Below are 21,276 nucleotides of genomic sequence, written 5' to 3'. Positions count from 1 at the left end.
TGGCAGATTCTTATTTTATGTTTTAAAAGAGGATGTAGATCGGTACAAGTCGTGGCAGTGCAGTTTCCAACTGCAGATTAAAGATTTACAATCCACAACGCTAACTGATCAAGAAATCATTTCAATCACCTTGTACACAGCATACCGTATAAGCTGAATTAGCAATGGCGCCGCTGTTATTCCATCTCCTTAATTTATCAGTCAATAAGACGTGAACCCCGCCCCTCCCCCTCCCCTGACCTTGCCTTTAATCCATGATCAAACCACAGTAATTACATTTCACATCGTTGAGGTTTATGTTCAGGTTCACATCAATATGTTCTCAAGACATTTGTATCCTGATATTTTAATCAGAGGATTCCACTTTTGCTGTTCCTCGTTCTTTACTGGGGCTACAAACTATTATGGTTGTAAGATGTAGATTTCTGAAAATGCCTTAAATTCACCAAAGCAAGTTGGAGTGAAGTAAAAGAAGAACAAATCTGCATCCAAAATAGTTTAAAAAGTCTGCTCTCCCCCCCCCCCCCCCGAAATCGAGTTTTCTTTCTCCCCACTCCTCCCACTCCCAATCCAACTAAACCAGAGATGAATAGTAGTTGAAGGAGTCGATTCAAACTTGCAGGGAAAACAAAAACCATGAAGATATTTTTTTTTTCAAACTGCTTTCATACCAAATAAATCCACTGCATATTACCTCATTCCTAAGCCAACCACTCATATTACATCCCAACCACACCCCTCAATAGAAGAAGTTATTAAATTAAAAAGTTGATCTTCATGTACTGACCGCCTCAGGTTTCAACCCTAGCATTTTTTACGGTCAGACCACATAACGACAGGTAATAAGCCTACCATGTATGCTTGACATTTGATTGAGACTGTTCTTCAACACCGATTATATGTTAAATCCGTTACACATATGTCAGTTAAATCAGCTGATGAGCAGATGACTAGTTCAAACTCTCTCCAAGTGGTCCAGCCAGCGAGTAAATTACTTCCAAACTCCTCGTTGCAAACCAATCTTCCATAAAGTGTTTATTGCCTGTAGAGATTGCTCATCAGCTGTGAACATTTGCAGCTTGGATCTTGTGAAACTGGTTCAAGGTGAGTCAAGAAAAGAAAATAATAAGGAAAGCCTTGTAACAGATCTTGAAGAAGAAGAGCAGACATCAGGAAAACAGGTGCGCTTTCTCCTTTTCACATCATTTTCTCAAAGACCAGTTCATGTACACTATGCACAGCGTATACATACAAGTGTGACACCTTAACAAAACCTTAAAATGGGTGCGTCATTTTGGTGTCTGATTGTCCAGAGGTAAGATTTTGAACTTCCAGGGCTTTAATTCTCAGACAATTCAGACTCTTTACATCATTTTGACACATAGCTGGGTAATGTCTGTTCAAAAAATGTTTAAAGCCATTGGACCCTTACAGTTCAGAAAAAAAAAAAAAAAAAAAGTTCACAGATTTACAAATAACTTACAGGGTTTACAGAAGGCAATGGTGAAAGACTTCTCTTGAAATATTATTCCATGAAATGCTTTACTTTTTGAGAAAACAGCAAAACAATATAAATTCTCGTTAACGAGAATTACGGATTTATTTTAAACACATGTCATGACACGGCGAAACGCGCGGAAACAAGGGTGGGTTTTTCCATTGTTTTCTCCCGACTCCGATGACAGATTGAGCCTAAATTTTCACAGGGTTGTTATTTGATATAGAAGTTGTGGTACACAAAGTGTGGGCCTTGGACAACACTGTTTACCGAAAGGGTCCAATGGCTTTAAGAAGTTTTGAGCAAAAAGGGCAGATTATGAAAAATTTCAGCAAACAGGAAAAATCCTGACGAATCATGATCAGTTTGTAGGCCTAAAGATGACAATTTTTTTATTTTATTATTTTATAAAGTAAATAGAAATGTCCCTTATTCAATTAAAAGGCCATTCTGTTATTACTTTAGAGTCTACAGCTCCGGCTTAATCACTATGTCAACATGCATTGATTGAAGCATAGGCTTCCCTTAGCAACAGCCTTAGCAACAGCCCCAGCCATTAATTCAGACACTGCCCAAGCAAATAAAATAGTTAGGTTCCTTTTAATTAAATGAAATCAGAACTGGCATTAACAATTATGTCTAAAGGCACCCTATGCAGAAATTGTAAAATTCTACTGTAGCATTTCAAGGGCACCAAGGCAATGGCCTTCGTTGCTTCCATAAAGTCAGGCCTGCCATTATACATCATTATAATCAGTTTACTAGTGAAGTACTCAGTCAAAACATGCAGTTGGATTTTGATAGGTTTGTTGTGGTTACCGCTAACGGACACTGTACAAGCTTTTTATTCAAGAGGCAATGCTATGATCACAGGCGGAGGAGATGCATCTAGTTGCCCTCTAACTGACCTACATCTGAATTCATAGAACCTTCCAATGAAAGCCAGCTGGTTAAACGCATCATCACACAGAAGAGACACGAAGAGACCCAATCTATCTCGTTAAGGCATGAAATATTAATAACCATTGATAATGAGGCTTCTGTTATGACCTTAAGCACGTTATCGGGAAGGATGAAACCATGATTTTTGGCGCGAGTACCTTTATGGTAAAACAGTCTAATGGGCCTACTATACAAAAATAATTTGGAACAAAATGCAATTTAAGATAAATAATGGCATGACATTTCAACCCTGGCAGAAAGACTTGGCTATGGTCAAAAAGCAGGTTGCTCAATATTTGCTTGGTTTTAAATAGTTTATTTATTTTTAATTGTAAATAAAAAGGGTTATGTTCGACTGCCAATGTCATTTCAGCTTGAACTATTTATTTTTGCTTTTATTTAAAACCACTCTTTGAATTTTATATGTATTTTCTTCTATGTTGCTCTGAGAAACATTTTTCCAATCAATCTTCGACTCTGAACTTGACTACTCTGTATGTATTGACTCTAAGACCAAATTTTATGACAAAAAATACGTGATGTCTGGGGGGAATTTTTTATTATTAGTTTTTTAAATCATGGATGGAAATTTAATTTTTAACTTGGAAAAGTACTTATATGTATGAAACACAGGTTGTCTCACGTTTAATATGCCTAAAATGTAGCATACTATATTTCCTTATTCATGTTTTATTTTGTTAGCACTCACTTCCATTATCTCAATTGCTCATCTCTCAGAGCTTCAAACAAAACATCCCTGAAGACAATGTTTGCATTTTCCACAACAATCTTTTTCCTTTTCAAATGTACTTGGTGGCAAACCCAACCTTGTAAAAAAAACAATGTAAGACAAGCTCAGAAAAAAAAATCCACCAAAACATTAATGTATTGTTAATAGTAAATCATCCATTCAATATTTCACGAGTACATTCATGATTCAATGTTCAAGAAATACCTTCCCTTTTCTTCCCTTTTCTTCACTTTTCTTTAAGGTTACCCTGAAGGTTACTGTATTAAAATTCAACTTATAAAATGTTAATTTAATACTTAAAAATCCTGCTGCGATCATATATGTACTTACATATTATTCTTAAATAGCTGGAATGAATAATTAGTGATAGTTACTTGGATGGAGTAAGTAACATATGATCTTAATATACTTTAAGCGCCAGGTGGCGTTATTGCACAATGTCAACTCATTTACAACATAAAAAAGAAACTTCACAATCGAACCCCAAAACTTTTTTTCATTCAAAGTATCCAAGATGTTGTGCAATAACATCAAAGTCAAACAAACTCTACAAATAAGGTAATATGAACAATTTTTATTCATATACAATTATGGTCTAGCATTTTATAATATTTTGAGAATAAAAATGATGATTTTTTTACCTGTGTTTCTCTGACCATAGTGAGTCCAATATTACATAGCCACTGCATGCTAGGATTAGCGTCGTAGCAATCCGTTGACATTCCCTCGTTTAGTACACTCCCAAATGAAATATCTACTTTTGATTTCAGTTTATCATTAGACCAGCAGACCGAATGGCCCGGACTACTTTCAGGGCCCCACATCTCATGAATAAACATGAGCACTGGGGACCTTGCAATCCATATTCAGTAAAACAGTTACCTTATTTGTCTCATGGTGAAGGTGGCAAGCCAATCACAGGGGTGGGATTTCAGGTGGTCTGAATATTCATTATGTTGTGGTTGACATGCCAGTGACCTTATATCATGGATTTATTTAGGCCTGAAGTATTGTTGCTTATTATTCAGTTCCACAGACAAGCTCAGACATGTTCGGAGCTGTTATGGGAGAGACCATTATCTCCACCCAAAGGGGGTGGACAAAAGTACGCTCAGTGAGGGGCAACAATTATGAGGAAAAGCCTTACAAAACAAATTTCTAGGCGACAGTTATTAAATTTGTACCAAACTGAATATCATAAATAAATTTATAACAGTGTTGACCAAAAGTATTGGACATGTATTTACATGAAATATCCATAATTTGATAATGTTTGTTCTTTGTCTACATCCTGGCTAATAAATTCACCCCCATTTTGGAACGATTAATGATGCGACCAGGGATATTAGTTTCTTATTTGAATACAACTAGTTTTGTTATTGACAAGTTGCAATCTGTCAACAAACTAAATGAACTTGTTTTTATTTCTGTGGGTGATACCATTTTGATACAGGGAGGATTACTTAAGAATGAAAGGAGTGCGCTGCTTGCTAAGAAAATGCTGTCTACAACAGAAGATTAAAGTGAGCCCTCTAGAGTTTCAATCAACAGTCTATATTTCATGGCAAATCTTCCGTACAACAACAGAGATATTAAATAGCGAGCATGTAATTTACCATCAGGGAAGTAAATTCTGTTTACAAGAAAATGCTGGCCTTTGGTTGCTCATCAATAAAAAAAAACGTCAATAAAATGCATTTCCATAGCAATCACTTTTAGATGAGATTGTGAACAATATAAATTTTCCTCGCAAATTTTCAATTACCAAATAAACTTTTCAGCATTTGCAGACAACAAAACCCTCAAAATAAACAGAAAATAAGAAAGAAATCAAATTTATTTAAAACTGTTTTTTATAGCCATTGCACACGCTTTTGGTAAACAGTATTGTCCTAAGGCCCACACTTTGTGTATGACAACTTGTATATAAAATAACAAACCTGTGAAAATTTAGGCTCAATCGGTCATCGGAGTCGGGAGAAAATAGCGGGAAAACCCACGCTTGTTTCAGCACGTTTTGCCGTGTCATGACATGTGGTTCAAATAAATCCGTAATTCTCGCTATCAAGAATTGATAATTGTTTTAATGTTTTCTCAAAAAGTAAAGTATTCACGGAATAATATTTCAAGAGAAGTCTTTCACCATTACCTTCTGTAAAATTCTGTTCCGAAAATGTCCAATGGCTTTAAAGGAAGTTTTGTTGTTACCTGCTGTGATAACTGCGGGCCCAACCCCTCAAAAGTTGGCGCAAACTCAAAGTGTTGGAGTTCCACATTCATCTGACTATCTTCAATGATGTCACCTCCTTGAAAATCTTGAAAGTTCCAGCTGATAGGTTCAGTGGTAAGGCCCCCGCTTCAAAAAGAAAGACATTTCAATTTTTATTTTATTTTTCATTTTTTCAATTTCCAAATATCACGATAAATAATCATAAAACATACAAGAAAAAGGAACAAAGGGTGATAAGAGGAGGGCACCGGGAAAAAGCCTAAGCTTGTACAGAGCCTGGACCCTTTATAATATAAATTAATTGGTTTTACTTTATAACAATATTGATTGATAAAATACATACAGCAAAAATAGCACAAAACAATGATGTTTATAATTAAACTATTTTTAACAATTTGTTTGCTATGCAGCCATAAATACGGATTGTATAACAAAAAGGAAAATTAACAGAACATAATAGGAAATTAATACGTCCGTCTGTTAAAAGAAAGGTTTACATTTTGCAATCACTCTTACAATGGCACTAAAAAGTTATTACAGCAGCTTTTAAAAAAATCAGGCATGATGTCCTTGGAAAAAAGTAGGAAATGTACAAGGGCTGACCTGCAATAGGTACATATGGTGTAGGCTTAAGAGGGCTTTTCAATCACAAAAAATTTGTTCTAAAGGGCAACAACAATCAGAAATCAGACTTAAAGGGAAGGTAGACGTTTGGTTATTACTCAAAACAAATATTAACTTAAAAACTGATTTGGTAACAGGCATTGGAGAGCTGTTGAAAGTACCCACATGTATAAAACATTGTGGGAAACGGCTCGGCTCTAAAGTAACGTAGTTTTTGAGAAAGAGGTAATTTATCACTGAAATATTATAAGACTTCTAGCTTGAAGTATTTTACTTATCTGAAAGCACACAAATTCGTCCAACAAGGGTGTTTTTTCTTTCATCATTTTCTCGCAACTTCGATGACCAATTGAGCCCAAATTTTCACAGGCTTGTTATTTTATGCTTAAATGATGGGATACACCAAGTGAAAACACTGGTCTTTGACAATTACCAAACGTGCAGTGCCTTTAAGTAGAAAGAATATCATGCTTGAGTATACAGTTTTGTGGTTATGAAAATAGATAAGTTTCTTTCCCCCAAAATTTGAATCCGTCAGATGTTAATGTCAGACACGTTTCTGAGTTAGTTACAGATCACTCTTCCTGTGTGATATACATGTAATATCAATTGAAAACTCAAGACTGCTTGACTTTTCCAGTCCGGTCTTGAGTTTACACTGGCCCAAAGCTAAAACTGCTGCCCGCGGGCCTGCAGTACGGAATTAGTTACGAAGTTAGTTACGGAGTTAGTTACAGAGTTATGTACTTACTCAACTGATCCTGTTGCTATCTGCTGCCAAAGTAGATTAAAAGTTTCATCTGACAATGGTTGCGATGAGCTTAGCCCTCCATCCGAGGCCTGCGACATCGTCGGATCTAAAAGTGGTGGCTTATGATCCCCGGAAGACATCTTTGAGTTTCGTTATCGTAACAGGGATAACTCTCCAAAACCAAGTCAGCTTGTGCATGTAATGTGGGAGTTCTGAGTATTTAGTGAGTCAGTGAAACTCACGAGTCTGAGAGACACAAGCTAGAGATGCATTGAGTATACAAGCACCACATCTGTGGAACTCGTTCAAAAATGGTCAAGATCAAGTGCCTGCAATAAAGAAGAAAAACAAACAGGAAATTTTACATTGTACAGCAGGTTTTGAATTTCGTTCTTGAAGGGGCACATCAATTCTTTCTGGTGAGGAAAATGTAAATTGTGTATTGGAACTTTGCAAAGGGCACCATCAGCAAAAGCACAGGGCACTATGTAGCAATTGCTGTGGGGTGCGATGGCGTAGGTTAATTCAATGCCTGGCACATTCTTCCAAGTTAAAATCTAAAAGAATTCAAGACCAATCAAAGTTTTTCTGACTAAGCAGTCTGGCTGGCTAATTCAGTTTAAGAAAGAGGTGAAGAGGCTGACTGACTAATGAAACAACAAGCTTTACTGTAATTAGTCTGGCTGGCCAGTCACTGACACAACGAACAGCTTCCCTGTTGGATAAAGCAATTTATATGACGAAGATGTCTTAATTAAACCAGCATCTCCAATTAGTTTTCAATTTGATTCTCAGTCGTTATCAAGTAACTGTTTATGGTCAACTACTTAAGGCCCTTTCACAAAGTTCCTCGGTAATGGATGCTTGAATTGTATGTCACTTCAGTTGATTCAAATTATTTAACAAGATTTCAGATGACTTATAACACTAGCAACACCCATGTTTTGTTTCAGGGGGGCAAAGGTCATGACTGTAAATTCATTGAACACTTTCTTGTACTAACGACAAGTTCTGTGCATGATAGCAAGGGTCCTTGGTAATGGGACAGTTTACACCAAGGTAATTTTAACATGTTTTTTTTTATATTTTTTTTTTAGGTCTTGATCATTGTTAAAAACAACAAGGAAACTTTCACACGGCTGGAGCCTGGAAGTTGCTATTTTCTTTAAATTGATGTGATTTTAGTCAAGATCTCGTCAACTCATGTCAAAAGTGCGAGGCCCATAATTGCCCAGATTAAAAACTTAATCCCCTACATTCCACAACCAATCAGCTCACTCGCTAACTAAATAAACAAATCTCATCCACACTAAGCTAGGATTCAAACCATTCACATCATCTTCCTTGATTTGTAAATGTTTCCCATCACAGCCAAACAACAAGATATAAAGTTACCCCCTCCCATTCAAACTTCAGAGCATTCTTCAAGTGGCTTAGTGGACAGCAGGTTTGTAAGTGGCTATTGTAAGCCCATGCAGCCTTTGTCAGCCAACACACATACATCCTTCAATTAAAGTCTAGTATAACATCTAGTGTGACTGATTAACTTTATTTCCAACCATATGACTTTCCACTCTTGAGTTACAAAATACAACTCTACGTTATTCCAAAGAGATGGTTTTGATATTGTTTTCTCCACATTACGAAAGTTACTTAATGTACATCTTATTAATATCTTCTAATCAAATATGAACTGTCCAACCACGCTAACTTTTTGCAAAGATGTGTGACTCATGTGTAATTGAGACCTTAAACTTTTTTATAAAAAAGCACTAATTCATCCATTTTCCATCACTTTTTCTATTGTAAATTTCTCCATTTTGTTTCTGAATTTGTTTTCTAGTTTTTTTTATACCAAAGGATGAAATTTGAACCAGTAGTGTTAATATCCAGAAGTCAGCGGTTTAAACAAGTTTTTAAGTAGAAAATATTCAGCGATAGGCCTAAATATAAAATGTCAATACAAGTTTTCTGTCAGTCCCAGACTACATGTACCCCCCTTTCAAACCCTACAACATGTGCAAGGACATGCACTAACACCACCCTCCACCCTCCAGCCCTTACTCATTCACCCATTAAATGTTCAAAGTTAGTCTAATCTATTTTTCCTCTTTCAAAAAGAAACTTTGTGTGAACGATTATATCAACAGAACTCCTTTGTTGGTTTGTCTGCTGATAGTCCCGCTCCGACAAAAGCCGGCCGAACTTTGCTCTTCTATCAAGAGCGTTTTCCGATTCTTACACGCCATCTTGACCTTTCACAGGGTAAATTATGCGCATTGATAACGTGCACTGGTTGACTGTCTAGATGCATAGCCTGGCATGGTAGAATGAACAGGGTACCAGGTAGCTGCACCAGATACTGGGACATGTCTACTCAGAAAGAAATTCTATGCACATGTAGGTACACGGTATACAAATGTATGATACAAATTGACAATCTTCGAATGTACAAATGTACCTAGAGTGACTGCAGGTGTGAAGTTGATGATTGAAGAATCTGTATTTAAATATCAATGTCTTACTAAAAATTATAAATAGATTTCTTATGTACAGCAAGTCATGAAAACCTTAAAGAAATAAGTACAAGTCTGTAGCAATAGACAAAGACCAAAATGTTCAACCCGACCTAAAATATTGTTAGATAAGAAAGGGTCTTGTAGTAATTTTTCCCTTTCATATTATTTGCAAATTGCAAATCTTTCTTCATGAGGGGTCGAACAACTACTGACAAAATATATCCCAAACAAGTTCAACTTTCTAACTTTGACAGGGCACATACGGTTTATACCTGTACATGTAAAATAAAAAACCATGAATATCAAAAGAAGACAAGACCGCCAAGCTTGTTCAGTTGACTTCCGTAACTCAAAACCACTGGACTCTTGTCAGTAAAGCATCCCAGTATCAACCCTACAGCGGAAAATATCAGGTATTTTGGTTGCTATTGGACGGTCCCCTGTTTGTCACTTGATATTAACCTAAAGGCTTAACTTTAAATGTCTGGTAGAAGATGCTCAACTGTCCCTATTGATATCATGTCTGTACAAAAGAACATCATCACAAATTTAGAAAACTATTTTGACAATAACGAGCCGATTTTAAAATGTCACTGGTTACCCAACTTAGTACTTTTTAAAACCCAACAGCTACATTGTTTTGCAGTAAATATGCAGTGCACAAATGAAAATCATCACAAATAAAAAAAAATTGTTTTGGCAAAACTTTCACCGGTCGGTAATCTAACCTTTAAAATGAGTATGGGGTGGGGGGGGGGAACAATATATCAGAACTGATATGTAGGACTGTCAGAGTTGTTTCTACAATTTATCGACACCATGGCTACCATGGCAGAACCTTTTTAACTGTTTTAAACTGAATGCTCATGCTCAGAACCAAGGTGGCAAACACCAGCAGCGAAGACAATTATTTTATCTTCAAGTTCATGGCCAATGTTTATTCTATAACCAGACAACCAGACAGTATGCTGGCAGTTGTGGTTAACCACACGCACGTCATGATAGTAGGCCACTAGAAAATTAACCAGTGTGGTCTTGGTAAATTTTGCAGAACTGTTCGCTCTAATTATATTGTTATGACATATTTTAGGTTGTTAAAACGCTTTTCCTTTCTTAATTTGATTTACAGGTATTTATTCATTATTTCTATTACATAAACTGCCTTGTACAAAATAGTTTGTTTCTTTTTTTATGTAAAAAACAAAAGGAAATTACCTGAAATGATGCATGCCAGTTGTTTTGGTTTAATTCATTGTTAAATAAAATTATTACTTAGTGCATTTATTTAACTTTTCCTTTCTGTTATTATTTTTCATTTAATCATTTTAATGTTTTGTTTATCATTATTATTTGTACAATTTTCATTTGTATTTACTTTGATCACAGCATGCAAAAGAAAGATCAGGCTACATATTATTTATTTCAATTAAATTCAATTCACATTTATTTCTACTCACGCAATTATTTTCTTACTAATTTATTTATTTTTTAAAAGTTATTAATCTATTTTTCTACTTGTTATTGTTTCGGGAGATGGGGGGGGGGGGCGTGAGCTGGTGTTCTTCTATTTTAACAAATGGACATGGGGGGGGGGGGCAGACTGAGACAACCCCCCTACCATACTATTATTAAACTTTGGACTTCTTGACTATTCACACAATGTACACTGTCCACACAGCACTTGTAATTGAAGAGTTCATTTTCATGTGGCTTACACCCCGATACTAATCTGTAAATCAAGACGGAATACGCCATACGCCAAGACAAGACGGCACACACACACGAAAAAAAAAAAAAAGAGAAAACAAAGTTAACGTTTAACTATTTTTTATAATTCTCAACTGCTCAATCAGCCTTAGAAGCATTTCATTATTACACCTCGTCGCACTCATCTCTCCGTCAAATCATCGACGGAGACCGCCCGGCCAACCGGCTCCATCGGACAAAAAGAAAGGAAAATTCATGACGATTTTCCGCCGTTAGCGCCGTGAGCGCCACATCGTTGATCGAGGCACGCCAGCAGCGAGCGGCGCAGAGATCTGGGTCAGCGAGTGTGGATTCATTAGGACTGGTATGCGGGGAGGGAATAAAAACAGAAATTAAAAGACAAGTGACCGCTAACTGACCTAGACATGAGTCACGTTATGTCTGGGCAGAGTGGAATCATAACAATGCGGAAGGAAAATGGACGCTGCAAATAGACTGCGAGCCTGCGACGTGTACATCATTACCTACAAATGTATACAAGGCCCAATATACAGTTTACATTCATTGTACATGTACACTGTACGTATGTACAATGTGTATGGCTACCACACACTTCCCATTTTACATCAACTATTTTTAATCCCTTCTAATTATTTCTTTACAAAATTCACTTTGGATGTTTTATGCTCATTTGATGTACCCTCATGTATGCTCATTATTTCTGTACCCTCATGTACATGTGGTCAATTCCACGTAAATATTCCCACTAATTTGACCAATGATTTAAATAGAAACCTTATTGCATGGGTTGTGTATGGTGGAACAACCATGTTACAACCATGTACTGTGCATTCAAACAATATCATTGCAGCAGGCTGGCTAGTAGTAGTTTATTAACAAGAAAAGTGATATTGAATGGTCAGACAGTAGGAGGGTTGACTGTGTACTCTGTGTTGATGCATTCACCACATGATATCATATTGCAGGCTTGCATTGTTAATGTATCATTTAAAACCACAATGAATGGTACTGAATAGTCAGACATTTAAAGTTGTAATTCTTAAAATTAATACAACCATTGCATGATGTCAAACAGCGCCCTCACTGCGGTCAAAGATTAACTAATCTTTGGCTGAGAGCTGTGCGCATACAAACATACTGACATAAACGTTGGCAGCCATTTTGGCTGGTAACTGGTATGGTTTAGCATTTTGTTTTACTTCTTCTAAGATATGAATTTAATAAATATTTGCAGAGGGATGCAAACTGTATGATATTGCAGGCCTATATGCTTGGTTTTTGAAAGAACAAGGACACCAAGGCATATTTTTTTTGATAAAGGGCACACTGTGAGGAAATTGTAAATTTCTACTGTCACCAGAGCATTTCAAGGGCACCAAGGCAATGACCAGGGGGCATGGAGGCAATCACCTTCATTCTTGAGCATCACACCTAGTAGTGGTCAGATATGCACCCCATGTAAGATTGTAAGTCCCTAGATATATTATAAGCAAAGTGAGTTAGGTGACATTGAATTAGACGGAGGCAAGTACAATTGTGCCACAAGAGAACAATGAGCAGTATTCATGCAGCAATAAAGGCAATTAACTCACCATACAGCTAAAGGGCATCTTCATTAGGCCACTAAACAGTTCAGGGGAACATTTCCAGGCGTATTGGGCGAACTGGAGGTACCTTGGTAAAACTAAAGACCCTGGCAAAATGCCATAGTACTCGGACAGGTGAAAATTTCACTGCACTCAAACGTGACTGAGGGGAATTTTACATGCGGGGCTAGATTAACAAACTACATGAAACACCTGTCCACTTGCATAGATAATTAGCAGACACACTCTTTATTAACGCAATTTGACAGGTTTTTCTAAAATAATTTTCTACTGGAACACAGGCCTGTATGCTTCGTTTTGATGGGCAAGGGCTCCCTATTTCTACTGGGGCAATTCCAAGGGGCTTGGAGGCAATCTCTTTGTTACCTCCGTGAAGTATCAGGGTTGGGAACATTGGATGTGCACCAAGGCAGTGACCAAGGGGCTTTGAGGCAATCTCTTTGTTACCTCTGTTAAGTATCAGTCTTGGGAACATTGGAAGGGCACCAAGGCTGCAAAGCTTCTTTTCTGACAATATTACAACATTCCAGGCGTTGTACTTCATCTTCGAGAGGGCAATGTCATTTTCATAGTGCCAAGGGCACTTCCATTGGAAAAATCTTTAAATAAGTTTATGGGGAACTTTTGAAGGGGCACCAAGGCCAAGAACAGGGGCAACAGAAGCCAAGAACTCCGTGGCCTCTATGTACTTCCAGCCTGCAGTCACTCACAAATTACTTCCCCTAAAACACAATATATTTGGAAAGGTGCCTAATCCCCTTAAGTGAACAAACCAAACATGGGATGAGAGAAAAATCAAACAACCCTCATTGGGATTTGAACCTAAGACTCCTGACACTACGGGCAGATGCTCTACCAACTGAGCTGGAGATCCCCCCCCCCCAAAAAAAAACCAAAAAAAAAAAAACGGTCTTGCTTTGATGCACAACTGGGCAAATTAAATCCCCTAAAACCTATAGAAAGATTTATTTAAAAACAAATGTCTACAATACTTCAGAAAGGCTCCGAGGGTTACCGAGGCAGACTGTATGCCAGTATGTACAGACACAGCAGATCCATCACGCCGAATACATTGTATGACCTTGTTATATGGGTCTTTATTAATTAGCCATTCTACAATGGTGCTTATAGAATCACATCGCTATTGCTAAATGAAATTTTTACAGTACACTATTTTGTATGTTTAGCCTAGTGAAAGTAACAATCTCTACTCTTGCATTCAGATGTTGTAAGTTTAAAAATGGTATGCAAGTGATAAAAAGTCTCCATGGGCGTAACATACGTTCTTAGGAAGCTGTGAACGTGACTGATTTTCATTATTCAACGTTTTCATCTTCACGATATTGCCAAGATGAGCTCACCAAGCTGGGTCAAAGAAAGTAGCTAAAAAATCAAGACTTACCAACTATTGGAGGTGAGGAGGTAGCAGCATTGAAATTGCAGATTTCACCTTTTGTAGTCTAAAGGTAATGTACGTATCAGTACGCCTCTAGCACGGTGTGACGCACATGGACTCTCTATGCACACACCAGACAAGAAGCCATGTACAACACAATGCCACTAACGTAGTATACGTACAGTAAATATGTCACTATTATTGGGCTTTCAAATTGGGCTCGGATAGTTTACTTTGGGCGTCTGCGCTGTATACAAGCTTAGAGAAACGACCACAGATTTCACAGATTGTACATAAAGCAGGATGGATATTTTTGGCCCTTGGAAAAAAAGCATCTTATTGAGTTCAATGGCTGACAAACATGGTGGATGCTTTGATAGAATTTTCACCTTATTTAATAAACATTTTTCCATGAGCAGAACAAAATTGGAAATATGATTTTAGAAGGAATTTGCATCATACCTGTATTGGCAGGTAAATGGCGATCTCAAAAGTCATTAAAATTGCACACAGGAAAAATATACCTGCATAAATTTTGAATTTTCCTCCATTTCTCATAAAATAAATTTGGGATCCGGTGTGTGTTTGGAGTAGAAAAAGCTTCCGGTTTATATCAAATATTTTATCGACCAATGAAATTCTTGAGGTTTCTCAGACCACAAAACTAAATAGCGGTAACACAACATGGAATAACAAGCTCCATAATGCATCAAGTTCAAATCCACCGAGGGCAACTTTTTCCCCCTTTGCACTAAAAAGACTGGCTTCAAAGTATGAATGATAAAACCCAAACGATATTGTTATACCTCGGTAACAAACTGTGAAGTTTGATTGGGGTCCATTGGGTTTGCTTTGCCTCGGGAGCCATTTCCCCCCCTCGGGTTACAAAACACCATGGACCCCGTCACAGCGTGCAACAATTGTACACTGGTAGCATCTTCTTCAAGAAGTAACCACATTAGAGGTTACAGGTCATTTACATTTGTGTACTCTTGTCAAAAAACAAGACCATAAAACCTGTTTCATCATGAAACACACAGAATCTGGACTTCATGCAGACACATTTTGCCACTTTTTGGAACCCTTGCTCTATATATTGAGCTCTGGCTTAGGTCAGTAGGCTCCATCTTAGGCTCTGGCTTGCTGTAAAAATTGTAATCGTACACTTTGGAAAGGCTTCCAAACAGACTCTTGGAGTCTAAGCTGGAGGAAAATTATGCACCATGCCACTTCCTGAGTTCAAGGTCTGAAAGAAATTGCAAGCCCTCCTTCGCCCCATACCCATAGAACTCTCCCCCACACCCCCTCCCCCGCCTCAACAAGCAACCAAAAAGAGAAGAGACCAAAAACTCTGCAGAAATAATGTATTATGATCCCTGGAGACATCTTCCAGCACCCTAACCAGCATAATATTTGTCTTGCACTGTCAATTTTGCCTTTGACGCTGAAAATGTCAAGGGTAACCCTCCATTGTGTAATTAATTGCATCAAGTATGATGTCACGTCTGAATCGCAATGCTACAAGCTCAAGGCCACCCATGAACGCACCTCGATCTTCCCCATCCAGGGTGGAAGGAAACGAGGGCTGCAAAATCAGAGATGGATAACTCCTTAATTTCCCCCATTTCCATACAACCAATTTCGATTGACTGAGCTATTTTCCTGATCTTGTTTTCCTATAATTTACAAACCTACTGTTCCCCATCCAAGGTGGGGGGGGGGGGGGCACACACAGCCTGCAAAATCAGAGATGGACAACTCTGTTTCCCTAATTTTTAAAAATATTATTATTATCATTTCCCCGTTTCCAAAGGCCAACTGTTTTCCTGATCTTGTTTTCCTATAATCCACAATTGTACTGTAATATGTAGTACTCCTCCCCATCCAGGGTGGAGGAAAACTCACGGCCTGCAAACTCAGTCGGACAACTCCTTTTCCCTATTGAAATTTGGTTTATAAAATTGATTTCACAAATTGGTGGGAAACATTTAGTCATAAATACTTAGTTCAACAACCAGAAGCTATTAGATGAAAAAATGATCACATGTAGGATGTACCAGCACATGCAACCATGGTAACAAAACAAAACCTGTCATTTCAAAATGTCAAAAGCCTACATTGGGAAGCCAACTACTAAAACAGATGTTTATTGTTCTCATTCAGACATTAGGCTTTATCTCGTCTCAAATTACGATTAGTAGACAACCAAATTAGTTTCCTTTGCGTTACATCTCACGGTCCTCGTTTGTTCCATTTATTTAACAACTACACAAAGCGTCATAGCGATGTAGCGTCATGAATATCTAATTAGTCCCTAAAAGGTCAAAGGTCAATAAGACCTGGAGATACCAGGAATCGTTCCCAGCACAGTGTGCACTCGACAACGTGTGTGTGCGTGTAATGACGCACGTACTTACCTCGTGTTTAATCACAGGGTAAAAGAGACTTACGTTCCTAGTAAACCATGTTTGGTTATTTATTCTCTGTGGACTCATACAGAGAGAAAAAAACCTCATCTGAATTTTTGTTGGGGGAGACGTCCAATCTCATGACGAAGTTTATGACGTCGATGAACGACATAGGCCTATATCAACATCCAAGGTCTCCATCGAGGCAACGTTTCTGCATTTTTTAATGCATTTTTTTCCCCCTCAATTTGTACCAAGTTGATTGATGAATGACAAGTAATCGGGTTGTGAGTGTGTCTTAGATTAATTCTGCTCATAGATTCTGGCTTCTAAGGATTTTCCCCACTTCTTTTAATTTGGTATCGCTATACATTTCAGCTTGATCTTAACAATACATGGTTCTGTGTATAATGAATACTGGCAATTATCCATGGGGTAAGGGGTGCAACAATGCCTAACATTACACATGGTCTACTACTGCACATGCATACAATGTACAATGGGAACGTCATAGATTCAGAGATATTTCTGATTTGCAATCCGGTGAAATTTGTAAAAAAAGATGAGGTGGAGACTGACACTATGAATGGTTTCAGTTTGCTGTAACTACTCTTGATGTTTCCAATCTCCAAAAGTTTCAACAAGAAATCAAAAGCCAACACCTCACAAAACAACAAACTCATATATTGGAGGCAAACGGGGCTAAATTTCAAAGCGCTGCCTAATTGTAAGCAAATTTTCTGGCTTATAATATATAGCAGAAAAACTTGCTATGGATCAACAAGGATTTGCATTGTGACGTCATTCATTTTCCGAAGGTTAGCATGCATTTTTATGTGCTTACGGCTAGCAGCCCAATGAAATGGAAAGCGCGCAGTAAGCACAAAATTGGCAGATAAGTAGAGATGAAATTGGGACCAGGACACTCTGTATCAATGTATCAGCGCGATTATCGTGACTAGAAAGTGATAAATTATAGGTACACCATGTAAATATTGAGCATCACGGATACAATGTGCAACTAAATAATGCTGGACGACTTTAAAACCATAGGCCTACCAGGATTTGTAAATTAATCGTTCTATAAAAGGGTCGACCCTAATTGTCTACAAACTGGCCCTGTATTTGATGTGTACATGATGAGCTCCACACTCAGCCACACAGTGTACTGCCAATATTATATTTGTCTTCCCTTGAAAAGATCCAATAGAAATTTGCAATTGCCTAACGTAGACGAGCCCTTTACAAATGAGAAAACACCTTGGTGCCCTTGCCCTTTCAAGACCGTCAGGCCAGCTCGTATTTGCATGTGTACACGCCTTTGGCATACATCACAAACTTAATCATACAATGACATGCTTACCTTTGCATCAATGCTAATCCCAGCCAAGTCAACATGCAACAAACGACTGCAAATATTACACAAGCATCCACAATACATTCAAGTCCACCAACATTTCTACATTACTACACATAGCTCCGTGAGCCCACATGCTGTTCGTTTTCACCAACTGCTACTAAAAAGCTGGCTACCTGTCCACTGCCTAGTTAATACACAATGCCAAGAATGCTGTCAATTTTATGCTAAGTAACGTATTGTATGCACAGTATGTATACATGTTGTGAGGATCGAACCGGCCCATTGCAGCTCATGCTAAACACTTGGTGATAGATTAGTTCATTAATTACAACTAAAGGGTCGAATAGACCATGGATAGATAGAATCTTCCACAACGATACACAGTTGTCCTCTGGATAATGTGGGAATTACTTGTACAATGAGCGCCTGATCAATGGATTTGTTACTTCACCGCCCTACCCCCTACTAAACACAGATATTGATTAACTACTGTAGGGAGTATGCCAACACAGGGCTAGTGTAGTTTAGGTGGTAGAGTGCTATCACCAATCACAAGCCATAGTTAAGAAAAGGGGACCACATACAAAACCAAACTAACTGCTTTATAAAGGTCAAATAGTATGATGAGTATGACCCCTGTATTGAAGTGAGGTGGTGTGTCCATCTTTGTGGAAAATCTTACACAGGGGGCATTAATTAAAATGATGACAACACAATTATAGTATTTTTTCATGTTTGACACATCTCAACCCAGTTTGACCTCAAATTAAATCTTTAATGTTACATTGAATATTAATTGTCATGTATTTTATTGTTACAATATTTTTTGTATTTTATTCCGAAACTGGAACAAACCCCAAAGCCAAGTGGAGGGTGGCATGACATCTGTGTTTTAAATAACAAAAAGTTACAGAAGTCATAACGGAAAGATACAAGTGTTAAAATAAAACAAAAGCATGCAATGGTGAATGAACAATGTATAATATGAGATTTCAAAACAATTCAAAACTGAAAGTGTTTTTTGATGACGCAATACATGATCACCGGTACAAGAACATCTGTAGGGTTGACAAAGGTAACTTGGCAGCTTGCCACCAGCTGTCTCTTCAACTACCTATTATTAATGTATCACTACTTACTTCCTTTTGTTTGTAAAGGCTCAATAACATTAAAGGAACACGTTGCCTTGGATCGGACGAGTTGGTCAAAACAAAAGCGTTTGTAACCGTTTTTTATACAATGCATATGGTTGGAAAGATGTTTTAAAAGTAGAATACAATGATCCACACAAGTTTGCCTCAAAATTGCTTGGTTTTCCTTCTACTGTGCGAACTAACACCGTCGGCCATTTATGGGAGTCAAAATTTTGACCCCCATAAATGGCCGGCGTGTTAGTCGACGAGGTTAAAGGAAAACCACGCAATTTCGCGGCATGTTTGTGTGGATCATTGTATTCTACTTTTACAACATCTTTCTACCCATATGCATTTCATAACAAACGATTTCAAACGCTTTTCAAAGACCAACTCGACCGATCCAAGGCAACGTGTTCCTTTAAAAACAACAAACTATCTAGTTATGACAAAACCATTAAAGGCACTTGACACTGTTGATATTTACTCAAAATAGTTGTTAGCATAAAAATTACTTTGTAACAAGCAATTGAGAGATGTTTATATTGTGAGAAACGACTCCTCTTAAAGGCAGTGGACACTTGGTAATTACTCAAAATAGTTATGAGCATAAAACCTTACTTGGTAACGAGTAATGGGGACTGGGGAGCTGTTGGTAGTACAAAACATTGTGAGAAACGGCTCCCTCTGAAGTAACAGTTTTCGAGACCTCAAGTTTAGAATTTGAGGTCTCAAAATCAAGCATCTGAAAGCACACAACTTAGTGTGACAAGGTTTTTTGTCTTTTTCATTGTTATCTCGCAACTCCGACGACCAATTGAGCTCAAATTTTCACACCTGTTTGTTATTTTATGCATATGTTGAGATACACCAAGTGGGAAGGCTGGTCTTTGACAATTACCAATAGTGTCCATTGTCTTTAAGTAACAAAGATTTTAAGAACGAGGTACTATATAATTTCTCACTCAAATATTAAAAGACTTCAGGCCAGAAGACTGAAGGCATCTGAAAGCACACACCTTGTGCAACAAGGGTCTTTTTTCTTTCGCTATTCTCTAGCAACTTCGATGACCAATTGAGTCCTAATTTTCAGTTGTTATTTTATGCTTCTGTTGGGATACACCACATGAAATGACTGGTCTTTGACAATAACCAAACGTGTCCTGTGCCTTTAAAATAAAAAGTGTCAATAACTGACAATGTAAATAAACCAGGCAGGACAGTACTGAGTTAGAAGGTTTAGTTTTGTTTCTGGAATAAAGAGCCGGCAGGACGAGCCTCTATCTGTGGTTATTACACAGGGATGATCAATATGGGGCTTGCGTGCAAACTTCTTGGCCACAATCCAACAGTGGTTTGCTTTAGGAAAAAACAATGACAGATGAAAAAACAAAAGATTTTTTTTCCCTCTACTACTATGTACCTTCAAGTAAAACTGTACAACTTTTGAGTCTAAAAATGCATCGTCTTTTTAACCCTTTTTTTCAAGCCTACATTTTAGCCTTATCAGTAATGATCTTGTAATTTGGGACTTTGTTTAGCTACAGACTAGGCAAGTTTGGCTAGGATTTTTCTAGGATTATGACACTCCAAATCAAGTTGTTTAGACTTGAAAACAGATAATTATTCCTGAACCTGTGATACTGTGATTTATAAGCCTTTGCTGTTTGGGCCTACAAAGGCACCAGTTCTTCTGAATCCTTCGCTTTGGCAAGTTTAAGTTTTGGGACTGTATTCCCTAAGAAATGGCGTAATCAGACTTTAAGGATTTCTTGTTTGTTCATGTATCGAGTCGCTTCTTTGTGCCTTGGGGGGGGGGGGGGCTACCACTGTTTAATCTAAAAAGCTATCATGGATTAAATGGAAGTCCCAAACTGGACTTTACTGTTTTTAAATAAAATGACCTTGTTACGAATTTTATAAAGTATTGAAAAAAAAATAATAATAATATCTGATTATCTATCACTAATATTGACACTTTTCATAGAGATGTGCACCATTAACAATTTATATGGTTTTTTTTCCCTTTACATTTACACTAAGTTAACAGTTTATAATCTCAGTTGTTAGTTTAAACCTTAATCTACTCCGAAGGTAGCTACCTCCGCTATTAGCCTTATTCAATGATCGAGGTGTACCTCCACACTTGTTCAAGTTTTTCAAAGATAAACATTTTTTTTAAACTTCAAAATGACATTTGTTGCTTCAAAATTGGCTATGCCATATCATCCTCATCATGAACTGCGCATTGTGGCTCAGCTTTGTGTTTTCATTAATGAAAAGGCACCTCAAGTTGACCCCACTGGCACTAGAGTAGATTTACTACAAC

The 21,276-nt window shown here is 37.6% G+C and overlaps 1 protein-coding gene across 6 annotated transcripts in view; it reads right to left on the bottom strand.

The window, feature by feature from the left end:
• Positions 1-21,276, bottom strand: part of LOC139951132 (cellular tumor antigen p53-like) — a 45,876-nt gene that overhangs the window by 23,733 nt on the left and 867 nt on the right. For 3 of the 6 annotated variants that reach the window (XM_071949978.1, XM_071949983.1, XM_071949979.1), the window contains exons 2-3: positions 6,797-7,125; positions 5,400-5,547 (exon numbers count right to left, since the gene is read on the bottom strand). In XM_071949978.1, the coding sequence (XP_071806079.1) occupies positions 5,400-5,547; positions 6,797-6,936 (288 nt within the window). In that variant the 5' untranslated portion in view covers positions 6,937-7,125. Of the gene's footprint in view, positions 1-3,832; positions 3,962-5,399; positions 5,548-6,796; positions 7,126-14,052; positions 14,070-17,817; positions 18,148-21,276 lie in introns of those variants that run through there. The other 3 variants (XM_071949980.1, XM_071949981.1, XM_071949984.1) reach the window with 3 other exon arrangements.

This window comes from Asterias amurensis, chromosome 18 (genome assembly GCF_032118995.1).
Source record: "Asterias amurensis chromosome 18, ASM3211899v1".
Taxonomy (NCBI): Eukaryota; Metazoa; Echinodermata; class Asteroidea; order Forcipulatida; family Asteriidae; genus Asterias; species Asterias amurensis.
The sequence above is the reverse complement of the archived record's forward strand: the minus strand, read 5'-3'. Positions and strand labels throughout refer to the sequence as shown.